Source organism: Seriola dumerili, unplaced genomic scaffold (assembly GCF_002260705.1).
Source record: "Seriola dumerili isolate Sdu_G_001 unplaced genomic scaffold, Sdu_1.0 BDQW01001222.1, whole genome shotgun sequence".
NCBI classification, from domain to species: Eukaryota; Metazoa; Chordata; class Actinopteri; order Carangiformes; family Carangidae; genus Seriola; species Seriola dumerili.
The window spans coordinates 676,892-690,827 of record NW_019175477.1 but is presented as its reverse complement, the minus strand read 5'-3'; the positions used below and the strand labels follow the sequence as shown (position 1 = coordinate 690,827).

At 38.3% G+C, this 13,936-nt stretch overlaps 2 protein-coding genes across 4 annotated transcripts in view; one reads left to right on the top strand and one right to left on the bottom strand.

Moving 5' to 3' along the window:
* The window catches only part of LOC111238175 (microphthalmia-associated transcription factor-like), a 30,249-nt gene extending 25,445 nt beyond the window's left edge, over nucleotides 1-4,804 (top strand). For all 3 annotated transcript variants that reach the window (XM_022767575.1, XM_022767574.1, XM_022767573.1), the window contains exons 9-10: nucleotides 346-493; nucleotides 1,128-4,804. In XM_022767575.1, the coding sequence (XP_022623296.1) occupies nucleotides 346-493; nucleotides 1,128-1,523 (544 nt within the window). In that variant the 3' untranslated portion in view covers nucleotides 1,524-4,804. The remainder of the gene's footprint in view (nucleotides 1-345; nucleotides 494-1,127) is intronic.
* Nucleotides 4,805-6,445: 1,641 nt separating this feature from the next.
* On the bottom strand, nucleotides 6,446-12,665 carry LOC111238200 (2-epi-5-epi-valiolone synthase-like). The gene is made up of 5 exons (XM_022767609.1): nucleotides 12,538-12,665; nucleotides 11,228-11,858; nucleotides 7,001-7,240; nucleotides 6,646-6,898; nucleotides 6,446-6,534 (listed from the first exon to the last, which is right to left on the bottom strand). The coding sequence occupies exons 1-5, from the start codon at nucleotides 12,663-12,665 to the stop codon at nucleotides 6,446-6,448; spliced, it is 1,341 nt and encodes a 446-aa protein (XP_022623330.1).
* Nucleotides 12,666-13,936: the final 1,271 nt, after the last annotated feature.

Here is a 13,936-nt window from a genome sequence, read left to right as displayed (position 1 = left end):
TTCAGCATAATTGTCATTGGATCTAAAAGAGCGATTCATCCCAGTACGGATTGATTTTACCCCTTCAAAATGTCCATCACAACCATCAATTCTTCTGAGAGCTCAGGGTCATCCTTATGACTGCTTGTGACCTCTGCATGCATGCACTTTTTTTTTTGCAGCATTCAGTTCGGTAAAGAATTCTTTATCTCTTTTCTTGTTTTTAACTGGACATGCTTCAATGGCAGTAATGAGAAACCTATAATCATATTTTCCTGATTGGAGAGTGCGTAATGTCTGACTTCAAAACTGTGACGTCTAAGAGACTATAAGATGTAAGAATAATGGCTCCTCTGTGATCGTCAGGGACATGCGCTGGAACAAAGGCACCATCCTGAAGGCATCAGTGGACTACATCAGGAAGCTGCAGCGGGAGCAGCAGAGGGCAAAGGAGCTGGAGAATCGTCAGAAGAAGCTTGAGCATGCCAACCGACATCTGATGTTGAGGATACAGGTAAACATGCTTTGATGAAGCCAAGTGATTTATTATCATAAAATAAAATTACAAGGAAAACTACATGTGTTGTGTGTCCGGAGGGTAAAAAGAAGGGAGTGCCTCTGCTAACATCAGAAAGAATGATTACACTTCTCTGAAATATATCAAGCTTCAGGGAAAAAGTAGCAGAGGCACTAATTCACACAACAATGTATTTAATGAGGAAGCTGGCTGTTTAGACCGTGCCGTTGTAACTAATTCATAACAAGGATCAATGGGACTCAGCTCAGCAGACATTGATTGATTGGTCACATTGTGCATTTGTTTTGCAACCATTAATTAGAACAGCATGTTGTGGAAAAAAGAGAAGCTCCTGAGTTTTTTACAAGTGCAAAGTTGAGGCAAAATGCTCAGCCAATGCTAGGTCTGGTTTTATAACAAGAAAAAAGTCACCAACCCACAAACCCTGGATTAGTATGCTATAATTTAATCATTGGAAAGAGATTCTTGAGCAGCTACAGAGCCAGTGAAACAGTACAGTTATCTGAAACTCGAGTCATCCTGATACAAGAACAGAGGCTTGTGATAGACTTTATGACAGCGAGTTAACTTTTCACTGAATGACCCGTCCGTCTGTCTGCGGGGTTTACAGGAGTTAGAGATGCAGGCCCGGGCTCACGGGCTGGCCATCGCATCCTCAGCGCTCTGCTCTGCTGAACTCGGGGCCCGGACCATCAAGCAGGAGCCCGCCCTGGAGGACTGTCACCAGGACCTGTACACGTTCCACCCCCATCACCAACACCACCCCGCCTGCACTCCCGAACCACCCAGCACCCTGGAGCTAAACGAAGGCCACTCTAACTTCCCCGATGGCCACTACAGCGTCCACAGCAAGCCAAGCTCCAAACTGAACGACATCCTCATGGAAGACACCTTATCACCGGTGAGAGGGGGGGACCCTTTGCTCTCGTCCGTCTCCCCAGACACCTCAAAGGACAGCAGCCGCAAGAGCAGTGTAAGCATGGATGAGAATGAGCAGGGCTGTTAGCACCCCCTACTGGAAGACACCTCACCTGCATCTTCAACCCCTTCATCCTGCTGCACGTGTTCCTGTCAGTAGCTAACTCACTCTCAGCTGCTGGAGAGGCTTTCTCCTCTTTGTCATTTGTTTATGTTTTTATTTTTGTCTCCCCCACCTGTGTTTACATGTATTGATTCTTTTCCATTCATGTTTTTTTTTTTTCTTCATTTTCTGTGATATCTTTGTCTTTTCAAGCCCTCAACCTTGATTTCAAGGACTGATTTTAAAGTATGTTTGCTTTAATCAATACTTTGATGACAATGAGTTACAAAAATAGAAGTTTTTATATTTAAAAAAAAAAAAAGCATTTATCTTTGGATAGAGGCTAGATTACGTTTATTTCTATTGATTCCAAAGAATCTAGGGAAGTTATAAATCATGGTCAGAAATGTAGATATTTTGTGGTGAGATGAACACTGCTTTTTAAATCACTAGCAATAATAGAAGAAAAAAAAATCTATTTATTACAATAGTGCTTTACACTCCTTGTGTCTTAGATTGAACTTGAATGTGCCAATGCCTTATTAAGATGTGTATACATCGATGTTGTATTGCTATGCACATGTTTTGGCTGTTAGCTGAGTCTTTGTCAGTCTTCCAGTTGAAATTTCTTCCTTGACAAATATTAATCATTTGTAGATTTGATCTTATTTATGTATCTATGTAAACAGGACTTTATGTACACATTCCCCTTAAAAATTAATTTATAACAGGGCTTTTTAAAAGATCCTGAGATAATAAATAAAAGCACATTAAAAGCAATCCTAAGCTAAAACGTCTCCTTCTAGATAATTAAAATGAACAAAATCACCATCAATAATTGATAAATGTAGTCTTTTCTTCAGTGTCATAATGTCAAAATGCAGCACAACAATCCAGTAACAAGAGAGAAAGGTCAAGTTTCACCATTAACCACGCATCCTTTAACCACCCATGCTTATTGATCCAGCAGTGTGTACCAGATACACCCATCAGCCAACATTAAAACCACCTGAGTGGTGTAGGTCCCCTTCGAGGTCCTCTGAAACTGTCCTGTGGTATCAGGTACCAAGACATTAGCTGCAAATCCATTAAGTCCTGTAAGTTGTGGGGCTTCCAAGGATCTGACTTGTTTTTCCAGCTCATCCCACAGATGCTCGATCGGATTAAGATCTGGGGAATTTGGAGGCCAAGGCAACATCTTGAACTCTTTGTCATGTTCCTCAAACCATTCCTGAACTTTTTTTTTCAGTGTGGCAGGGTGCTTTATCCTGCTGAAAGAGGCCACTGCCATCAGGGAATACCATTGCCATGAAGGGTTTTACTTGGTCTGCAACAATGATTCGTTAGGTAACATCCACATGAATGTCAGGATCCAAGGTTTCCCACAAGAACATTGCCCAGAGCACTGCCTCCCCCGGCATTCCTCCTGTCCATCATGCATCCTGGTGCCATCTCTTCCCCAGGTAAACAATGTAGTTCACCAGACCAGGCCACCTTCTTCCATTGCTTCATGGTCCAGTTCTGATACAGTTCAGACGTGCCCAGTGTCGGCACTTTTGGGGGTGGACAGGGTTCAGCAGATGCAGGAAGCTGCAATACACTTTGTCTTCTGACAGCTTTCTATCATAGCCAGCATTTAGGTTTTCAGCACTTTGTGCTACAGTAGCTCTTCTGTGGGATTGGACCAGACAGGCCAGTCTTTACTCCACCCATGATTCTGTCACCGGTTCACTGGTTGTCCTTCCTTGGACCACTTTTGGTAGGTACTAACCACTGCATACTGGGAACACCACACAAGACCTGCCATTTTGGAGAGGCTCTGACCCAGTCATCTAGCCATCACAATGTGGCCCTTGTCAAAGCTTCAAGAACTGACTGTTCACCTGCTGCCTAATATATCCTACCCCCTGACAGATGCCATTGTAAGGAGATAATCAATGTTATTCTTATCACTTGTCGTGGTTTTAATGTTGTGGCTGATTGGTGTTTATTACAATACATTCCTCACTGCCAAAAACCACAGATTTTTTTACTTAAGGAATTAAACAACAAACAAACAAATTTCAAAGATTTTCTTATGATGCAGTCTCAAAACTAGTAGAATCTTAGTTCAAGTCAAAATCAAGGCAATAGTAGCCCTGACATGCGCACAAGAAGCTGATTTAACTTGATAGATCTGAATATTCTTACATAATTCTACAAATATTTGATATGTGATTGATGTTCAAAATATGAATCTATTCAGTTTTTATTGTATTCTTGCCTGTAGTGATCAGACTTATAGAACTGGTAAAACTGCCATTATTTCAGCACACGCAGTATATTGTAATACTTCAAACGTGTTGATGCAAGTGCTCAGTTTTTATAATTGTCCATCCATTTCCTATATTATTGTTGTTGTTTTTTTTTTTTTTACATCACTGCAATGACATTTCACATTCAGGATGTTCTTTTTTCCATTATGTGAACATTTATATTGCCATGGAGTATAAGGAGACTGCTTTGGGATTTTGTATGAAATGCATGACATTGTCCAAACACTGGAATGACCTCTGTAAATTGAAACGTGGATTGTTTGCCTTTCTTTTTTTTTGTATCTAAGCATAAACTAACTATTGTATTTGGCTTTTCAAATGCATACAGATATTGTATGAGATTGTAGATTCTTGATGGTGTATGGTTGTTGTATATTTCAGCAATTTGTTTTCAACAGTTGTAGCACATTGCATAAGTATGCCTTCTTGATAACTACCTTGCCATAAACTGAGAGCCCTGTTACAGCACAGCCTCCATTTGGTTAAACTATGCAATGGCAGAAGTTGTGCCTGTAGAGCAGCATCATGTCTTGACAATGTGATCTCCTTATGAATTAGTCTAAAACAGTATCGAAGTGATTATCTTTTTCATTGATTTAAGTGCCTTACAGTCATTTCTGTTACCATGGTGATGTAAGAGGAGTGATGCAACATTTTGTTGATGTTTATATTGATGTTTGGTGCTTCATGGATTAACCTGAAGAGTTACGCTGAGTTACGTGAGAGAGCAGTAGGACGGGGCCTCAAGTCAGATAACACTATAAGAACCACAAGACCAAAGTGTTCGATATAAAATAAATAAGGCATTGTGAAATACATAATCATAAAAGTAAATAGTAAAATGGATGATTAAACCACTAAATTCTGAAATAATAAGTTATTAAAATCATTATTATGGAATATTAGTTTATTTTTATTCTCATAGTAGCAGAGTTTTATTTATTTTGTTTTTATTTCAGTAAAGAAATATTTGTTTGACAGTGCCTTTTATCAAAAGTGTTTTTATTTCATATAATGTCAGTCATGAAAGGTTTTGTGTCATTGGGGGAAATACAAAGCAATGAAAATAGGAATGATGACATTTCATTTTGATTTGAGCTGTAAATTTTATTGCCCAGTTTTTAACCAATCCTTAAGCTTTTCATATATCAGCAGTCATAATTTCAATGTGTTCAATACTTTATGATTATTTATTTCATAACATCTTCTTTGTGTATTTAATATGGAACACTTTGGAGCTGCATGTTTTGGCTGTGCATTTTGTTTTTATCTTTATAAAGGTCTAATTCTTCACTTTAAGACAGTGTTTTCCAAAGTTGTACTGAATATTCAGAATTGTTTTGAGACTGTAGGATATGAATAACTATGAACAGCTTAGCTGATGCACTGTTAGTGGCTTTTCTCCTTCATAATAAAAAGCAATACCTACAGCAAGATGGCAATCAGGCAATGAATAAGGTACAAACAGGTGAAGTCAGAAGTTGGAAATAGTAAACAAGAATCTTAACTCGTGATCCACTTTTGTAGCCTTTTCCAGAGCTTTCAGTTGCATCTCAGTCTTCAATGAGAAACACTGAGCAAACACTACCCACTGATAAACACCTTGCCTTGAAAGGTCTGTAGAAAGGTAGTAAGTGGACATTGATTTAAGATCATTTTTGTCACAGGTGAAGTATAGCATCAGTGGACTGCAAAATGACCCTTATGATCACACAGAGCACAGGTACTGAGCCTTAATACTGCAGCACACACAGGCCTGCAACATTGCCCTGTGATTGAACCCAGATCAGCTTTAGATAAATCATCTAAACCCTGTAATGTGACTTGTCAGAATGAACATCAGCATTACATGTAGGTGGTGGCAGCACTTAATTTAAAGCCATCTCTATGACTGATTTCTCATAATGAATCTTCCAACTGTTAGTTATTATGGCACATTATGGGTAAACCACTAATGAAGAACCATGTTAGCTCAATTTAGACCTCTGTGCTCATTCTCATCCCTGTGGTTCATACAGACAGGTTCTCTGCTGATGTTGCTACTGTTCTTATTGTTACAGTTTATATGAGATGAATGTAGCAATTATTACTGTACGCACTGGTTTCAGATTAGTGAACTCAAACTCATTGGTACTCAATGTGGAAACAATGTTGTGAGAAATATTAAAAGTTTTATTTGAATGTTGGTGGAGCTTGTTTGTTTCTTCCACAGCACTAACACTTTTAAGTCCCACTATTTTAGCATGAAAAACAAGTACACAAACATTTAATTAAGGTTTATGACACAGTATAGTATTGTAAGCAGATATAAGGACATTTTTATGTCTTAATGTAAAGTATTTGTCAACAGTTGCAATTTCTTCTATGAGGACATATTTTATTTTATTAGTAGTATATTGTCAAGCATTATCTGTTTAGACAGGCTCCACTTATGGGTGCCCACAAGAGGGGTTATAGCTGTTGACCAATACATTAACAAACATCATAATCATGTGTAAAGAACCATTTATTAATCATCTGTATACTGCTTATTAAATCCTAAATAGGGGGACTTAAAGTTAAAACTTGTTTTTCAAGTTATAGTTACACATTTCATTTGTTCCCAGAAGAAGAAAGCTCATCAGTCCATTTCTGGTAAGCTTGGCAGAGGATATTATCATCAATCACATCATGGAAGATTTCTGTAAAATCAGAAAATTGTCTATCAACATATTTCATGTCACAGGCAAATTGTCTTTCACCTGTATTTCATAAGGTCAAAAGGGCAAAAGATTGTTGAAACGTTATTATACCTGCATGTCCCAGTCCTGTGGGGAGAGGCATCCTCAGAGAGCCAGCGGAGTGCTTGAGACGCTCCTTGAGGGATTTCTGCACCAGGGCCAGGGTGCAGTCCTGGTGCCACACAGGCAGCTCCAGGCCCAGCACGCACTGGATGATGCGCTCCTTCTCATCTGCTGTCAGCAGCCCCCTCTGGTGGGCCACATACACCATGAAGGACATGTCGATGCTGACCGCCTCCCCATGAAGCAATGCTGGCAACACTCTCTGTGAATGTCAGAAAAGATGGAAATGGATGTCTAGGCAGGTTCAGGGACTCTCCATGATCTTTTATTTCAAAAACAAACAAAATAGAAACCATTTCTTGACCATTTCTAATTCAGGGCTGATGAGGTGACCAAAATCCACCAGCCTGTCCAAATCATCCTCCCACAAGTTAGGAGCCAGTTCCTCCAGCATGGTTTCTATGGCGATGCAGGTCGATGCTGTAGCGCTATCTTCGTGCTGAGAGCTGTTGTTGCTCTCACATGACTGTAGCTTGGTGTGTAACAGCTTCCTGCCCTCAGCCTCCAGCAGCTCAAACAGGCCACGGTGCTTCATCAGGGCCATCTACGGTAAAATAGGAAAATTACAGTGGTTAGTTGGAGACAAATGGAAGAGTATATATACACCCTCTATTATAAATTGCACTGTCCTAATAATATATAATCACATGCGTTTGGTTTTAGTACAATGTGTGCATTGAGAATTTTAAAAATATTTTAATGCATATACAAATACTTTGCTCTGTATAATAATTTGTGTCTGATGTGGTTTTTCCACAAAAAACTTCAATTAGCCTGGTAAAAAATTATTAAAAGCACTCTATCTTGCTCATTAAAGGAGACAAAATCTCTGAATATGCAAATATTGTTGATTATCTAACTTGTGGAAGTTGCATACTGAACCACAACTGGCCTCTAAACTAGCTTTGAAGTCACAAAATCATGCTGGTTCATACTGTACATGTCTGCAATTCAGTTAAGATTTAAGATGAGAGCAAAGAAACTTTCCTTTCAGCATAAAAACAGGCTTCTACTGTCAAATTGCACATGCATTATTCTAAACAGTGATGCTCAAACACCCAAGTGAAGTAACGAGTAAAGCAAACGTTTTGGAGAGGAGGGGGACCTCAGCTAATAGACAGAGGTTAGTGCAATACAAACCAAGAGAAGTTTAGTGTTTTGGGGGGAGTCGAGTTTCAGCTTTTAGTCATGGTTTTCACCAGCACAGAAGTTCAAGTTGAGAAATATTGCTTAAAGCTTAAACCAAAGCTGTTGAGAGACAGTGAACGGTTCGGCCAAAGTTGAGAGAAGTTCAGTTGACCTTTAGCAAACAAGTGTTTTTTGTCACAACTTGTAACTGCTGTTGCTCTCTTCTTTTATATACTGTATATTTGGGATTCTGCAAATAACTGTAGATCACATAACAAGACAGTGTTAGTTTGCATTGGTAATGGGCAATTTTCAAAATCAATGAAAATAAGTCCTTAGAAATATACTGTAAACCCAGATAAGTTTAATTCACTTAAAAAATTTGAGGAAGCCAGTTGGCTTAAAAATATTAAGTAATGTATAATGAAAACTTGAGTTAATTTAACTTAAATCTTTAAAGGACTGTAATTATTATTTGAAGTTCAATACACTAAATGCCAAGTTGATTTAACTGATCTTTTGTAATATCAGTTGCTAAACAACATTTGCCCTATTATTCTACTTAGTATATTTAAGGTTAATGCACTAAATTAGAATTTGTTTAACTTAAAATCATTTGTAATATGAATTGCTTTACCACATTACTCCACTTAGTATCTTTAGTTAAAGTGAGTAAGATTTGTATTTGTATTTTTTTTTTTTTAAATTAAACTAGAAAGTTTAAATTAAGAAAACAAAAAGCAAATAAAAGCTTCAGTTTAAAATAGAACATGACAGTCAAGAAACATCACGGCTTGCTTTGAAAAACTTGTGCAAGTTTATTTCTAATTATTTGAACAGAGGTTTACAACCTAGCTCCTACTAGCATTTTGCAGTCTAGTGAATGAGTGCCTGGTGAGCTACTCAGAAACAAGTATAGAGCTACTGGTACCTTCTGAGTTACAAGATGGATGCCCTGCTTTAATAGATCTTGAACAACCTTGAATCATAAGCTTGAAACAGCTACAACAACAAAATTGTGTTGTTCAGTCTTCCGAAAAGTTTTCACACAGGGCTGGGCGATGTGGACAAAATCAAATATCTTATCTAGGTTATGTTACTTAGTTTGAACATGACCTGCTGGATAAAATAGACAGTGTTTTTCATGGTCCAGGTGCAGGGCATAAATTAATCCAAAAAAAGGGCACAGAAAGTCTGAGGCAGGTTGGCCAGTTCATCCACCACCACAATCCATTCCAAGATCCCTACTATGGATGGGTTGAACCAAGGATTTTCTTGATTGACGCAGAGGATTCCCACTGGAGTTTCACTGTACAAGTCCTTATCGGTTACATCCCTTCAGAGAAAGAAACAGATTGACAAGGAGAGGACATAATCATGCCAGTTAGTTAATGCTGCGCTGTACCAAAAAATATCTTCATCTGTTTATAATGAAAAGACCCATACAACTGCACTGAGTAATTATTAAAGAGGACATTACTGGTCTTGAACTGACTTTTCTGACTGCCATATTTGGCTGTGTCTAAGTACTGATTTGCAAAATTGTGCACCAAATATACTTTTGTAGTTGGGCAACCAAGGGTACTATTTGAGATAGACTGCATCCTTGAGATACAACAGATTATCTTCACAAAGTCTATACTCAACATCAACAGAAAATTTGGGAATTTCAAATACCTCTGGCCAGAGAAAAATTTAATCCAAATAGGAATTGGACAGGATCTCGGTGTCAGCCTCCCTTGGTGTGTCACTACATGATTCAGTTGGTGATGGGATTGGTACAAGCTCAATCATAGCGATGATTTTGATGGTTGGCTTCTCTGGGAGCTCAGAGGGATCTGTAAGGTTAACCAGTTTGTTGTTAAAGTCAGGATCTCTGTTTCGTAAGGCAATCAATTATATGTTAACATTTTCATAATTTTTCCCCATATAAACACACTCATACTGCTCAATAACTGTCTACTCCACGCACGTTTCCGACCTTTAACACCATTATCTAAAAAAACTCCAAGGAAAACCCTTGTCAGCAAAGTAATGTTACGTTAATAGCTAATATAGTATAGTCTAGTCTAATTAGCCATTTCGCCAGGGTGTTTCAATTGTTTTATGTTTTGATTAATTAACTTCAAAATCAATAACAGTCTCTAAATACAACGTGGTCACCAACGTTAACTTCATTGCACTCACCAGATTTAGTAGACCGCAGTACAGCAGCCCTCCTGTGGCCTGTCCTCCGCTAGTTGTAGGGGCTCAACGCTGGGCGGTGTCTGCTGCATGCGACTGAGAAGTATTGCTAGCTAAGAGGTAGCTAACAGGTGAAAAATGTCCCGTCGAATTAGTCTAAACAAAATTTTCACTGCTCACAAACAGCTCCTGGCGTGACAAAGGTAGCTAACGTTAGCTAAAAAGTGAAAAATGTCGAATTGGTTAACGTTAAAACAAAGTTCCCACTCCTCACCAACAATCCGTCGAATTCAAACACACTCGCAAACAAGGCAACATCCCTCATTCTCCAGCGGCTAACCAGAATGACGGGCGGGCTACAGCTTTGACATTACCATAGTGCATTGCTTCAAAAAACAGCCAATCGCCGAGCTTCAAAATCTGTGGTCACGGTGGTGAAATTCATCACTTTAAGTCGTCAACTTTACACACTTCTTTGATAACTTCAGCAACTGTAGTAATTTGTTGCAATATAATATAATACTGAATAAATCTGAATAAATCTGAAAATAATTCGCGGATCTAGCCAGCGTCGTCGCCATAGTAACGGTTTCAGAGGCTCATTGGTTAGTACCACTATTAGACATAATTGACAGAAAAACATGGGTTTCTCAGAATATTTTGAAGCGACGGTTTATAAAATAATCCAGTAGTTTATCTACAACACTCGTGATTCTGTGTTCAGTAATATTGTCATTAAAAGTACATTATCAAATGGCACCCCTTCAACTCTGTGGAGATGAAGAAGGTTGGTCATGACTAAAACTCAGTCATTTGAAGCCATCTAACTTAAAGTTATTCACACATTTAAATATGTCTACAAATTAGTAGAATATACTAACATTTCATAGTAATGGAAGAAAACTTTATATACATTTTAATTAAGTTGTTTAATTGGATACGAAATCCGGGCTAACAGTGTATGCTAATACAATTAGCTGGGTTTCGCCTTTGTTGCCAAGAATTGAGGTAATTTCATTGCAGTTCAAAAATCAGCTTCAATAGACTTCTCAACAACATAACTTGCAATTATCATGATCATCATGCAAAAGCTGTTTTCAAACATTTGTTGCGCTTTCAAAAATGGTTGACGGTAAGTTAAATTGTTGCTCATGGGCCACTACATGCAAGACCTTCAGGAAAACACACACACGATCAATGGCCATGCAGTGACGAGCACCTTTAGCATCTCTGCCATCCCGTTGGAGATCTGACGTGGTGGAAGAGTTTGGAAGAATGAGCGATCTAAGAATGTTGCCACTGGGGGGACGTAACCTCCCAGCTTGTTTTTCCCACCAGCAAAGTTGACCCCTGTTTTTGCCCCCACACTGGCATCAACATAAGAGAGTAAAGTGGTGGGCACCCGAATGTATGGCGTCCTCCGGCGATAGAGAGATGCTGCCAAACCCACCACGTCCAGACAAACCCCACCACCGATGGCTATGATTGGCTCAGAGCGCCTGTCAATACCAAACTCATGGACCTCCTCCAGGATCTTGGTGACTAACTTCATACATTTGTTCTCCTCGGTGGTAGGCAGTGGGAGGATCTTGTACACAACTTCTCTGGCCTTAAAGTACTGAATAACTTGAGAGCCATACAGATGATTGACAGTTTCATCAATGACAACAAAGCGTTTCACAGGTTTAGAGTTACTTATGGTACCTTTAAGCTCTTCATCTCCTAAATGACCCCAGAGCAATGTGTCATTTCTGGGATCCAATATATTTTTGCACTGAAGGACTCTGTAGGTGAATACGATGGGGCTGACTACTGTCCAGGAAAGTCCATGTTCTGACTTGTTCTCATAGCTGAAGATTATTCACAATAAAAGCAAAGAAAATAGAAAAAGAAATTTAAAAAATAGGTTATTGGCTCAGTTTCAAAGTTTGATTCAGTGCTTTGTTGTTGATCACACAGTGCTTTTAACTCACAGCACAGCAGGGGTGGAAAGTAAGTGCATTTACTTAACTTGTGTACTGTGAAAAAACCAAACTATGGAAACAGAAAACTGGTTGTTTCCATGTGGGATCCCATCACTCACAGTAGGACTTGAGATAGAGAAAATATATTTATGGGGCTTTAAGTAGCCTATAGGGTCTGAATACTTCTTCCACCACTGCTGTACATGTTTCACACGTTAGTGACCTCAGCCTAAAATAGAAAGGTATTTCAGCTCCCCCAGTCCACAGAGCATAGTGATAAATATATGACCAAGCAGCATACAGTATAATGAATGTACAGTGTAACCAATTCAATGTGAGCAAATTATAAATGCAACCCTATTTTAAGAAAGACAGACACTTCTCATTAAGGTTGCATAACATTACGCTGCCGTATATGCTGTTAACAGCCAGATTAAGCTCATTCATTTTGCCATTAAACATTTAACACAAATAATATTACATATTACAGAATCATGTCTTGCAATAAATTACAAAAATAATCATCTAAACGCATGATATGAATCACTTTACATTTAGTACTTACATTTTAGCATCTGATAACTTTCCCTCTGTCAGTTGACACTGCTCTGTTTGTCTGATCCATGCTCCTTTCACTTGGACCAGATTAAATTTAGTCTGCTGTGAATGGCTGGAGTTGTTATTAGAAAACATGCTCTCTGTATTCCTTGGTCTGTCAGATGACTTCAGTCTATTCTGTTATGCTTTATGGAGTGACACCAGAAACGTAAAAGATGTCAGTGAAGAGGACGTGACCACATGCTCGACATACATAACCATCCCCACTCTGCTGTCCCGTCCTCTCTTTAGCCCTGACATGACCACATGTCGGCATCTGATTACTTTGCTCAGTGGGGCGAATGGTCAAAATTTGCAATAAATCTAATTGTAAGAATACATCTATTTAAAAATTATATTGTTACCTCAATTTCCTTTTGTACTGTACTTAGAGTACAAAGGAATTATACACTTCAGAGCTTCAGAGGAAATTCACATGGACAAATCTTTCAGCTAAAAAGTTGGAAAATCAAAGAAATGCTATTTAAAGAAGGGGAAAGGAATCTATAAATTGGTAGAACAGATAACATGGTGGTCAAGGAATAATCTCAACATCATTATACACTATAATAAATAAATAAAGATCTCAATTTTAAAGAAGCCAACACAAAATGGAAGAAATGCTCATATATTACAAACAGCAGTACCACTGATGAAATCCTACCGTTAAACTAATAGAAATTGATCACAAGAATATACAAAAGAGATAAGATTCATACATCATGACTCTCCCTTACACGCTCCTTTTGGTGCTGTGCAAAAAATGAACACAATATGGAGAGAAAAAAAATCTAATTTATACCTATTTATGGTAAAACAAAAACTGAGTAGAAACTCCTACTTTGCAGACATGGAAAGTGTCTGAAGATTACAATAAAACAAAGCAATCCATTTAAGCATTAACACCAAATGTAGAGGGTGGTTGGGATCAGAGGTGTATGTGCTATGTGTAAGATGAATGAATGTGATGCATCTTGTGTCTGGTGTTTTATGTGTTATGCACGTCACTCTGCTTCATGTAAGCCTGACACCATCATAGGATATGTATATCTTTTCTATCAAAGTATTAGGATAACTCTTGGTTGGAGAATTAATAAAAAAAATTAAAAATGTGGAGGCTGACACACAAAACCTAACGGCTTTTTATTATTATTATTATTATTATTATTATTTACAGCCAACTCCACATTGTTACACACAGTGGCAGTAGCTGCTTGAATAATGTTGAGGCACACAAGCTACAGCTCATTTCCATATGAGGCCAATATAAAAAACACCTTTGGCAATGCAGGCAATTATTATGTATATGTGAATATGCATGAGACAGTGATGCTGTGAGTTGAACAGTCAGGTTTTTAAAAAATGTA

Bases quoted from the DNA above. Each gene is read 5' to 3' on its own strand.
- LOC111238200 (XM_022767609.1), bottom strand. From the start codon at position 12,665: ATGTTTTCTAATAACAACTCCAGCCATTCACAGCAGACTAAATTTAAT. The intron at 11,859-12,537 runs GTAAGTACTAAA...AATAATCTTCAG, and splicing joins AAGTTATCAGATGCTAAAAT to CTATGAGAACAAGTCAGAAC. The intron at 6,535-6,645 runs GTATAATAACGT...CTGATTTTACAG, and splicing joins CACAGGACTGGGACATGCAG to AAATCTTCCATGATGTGATT.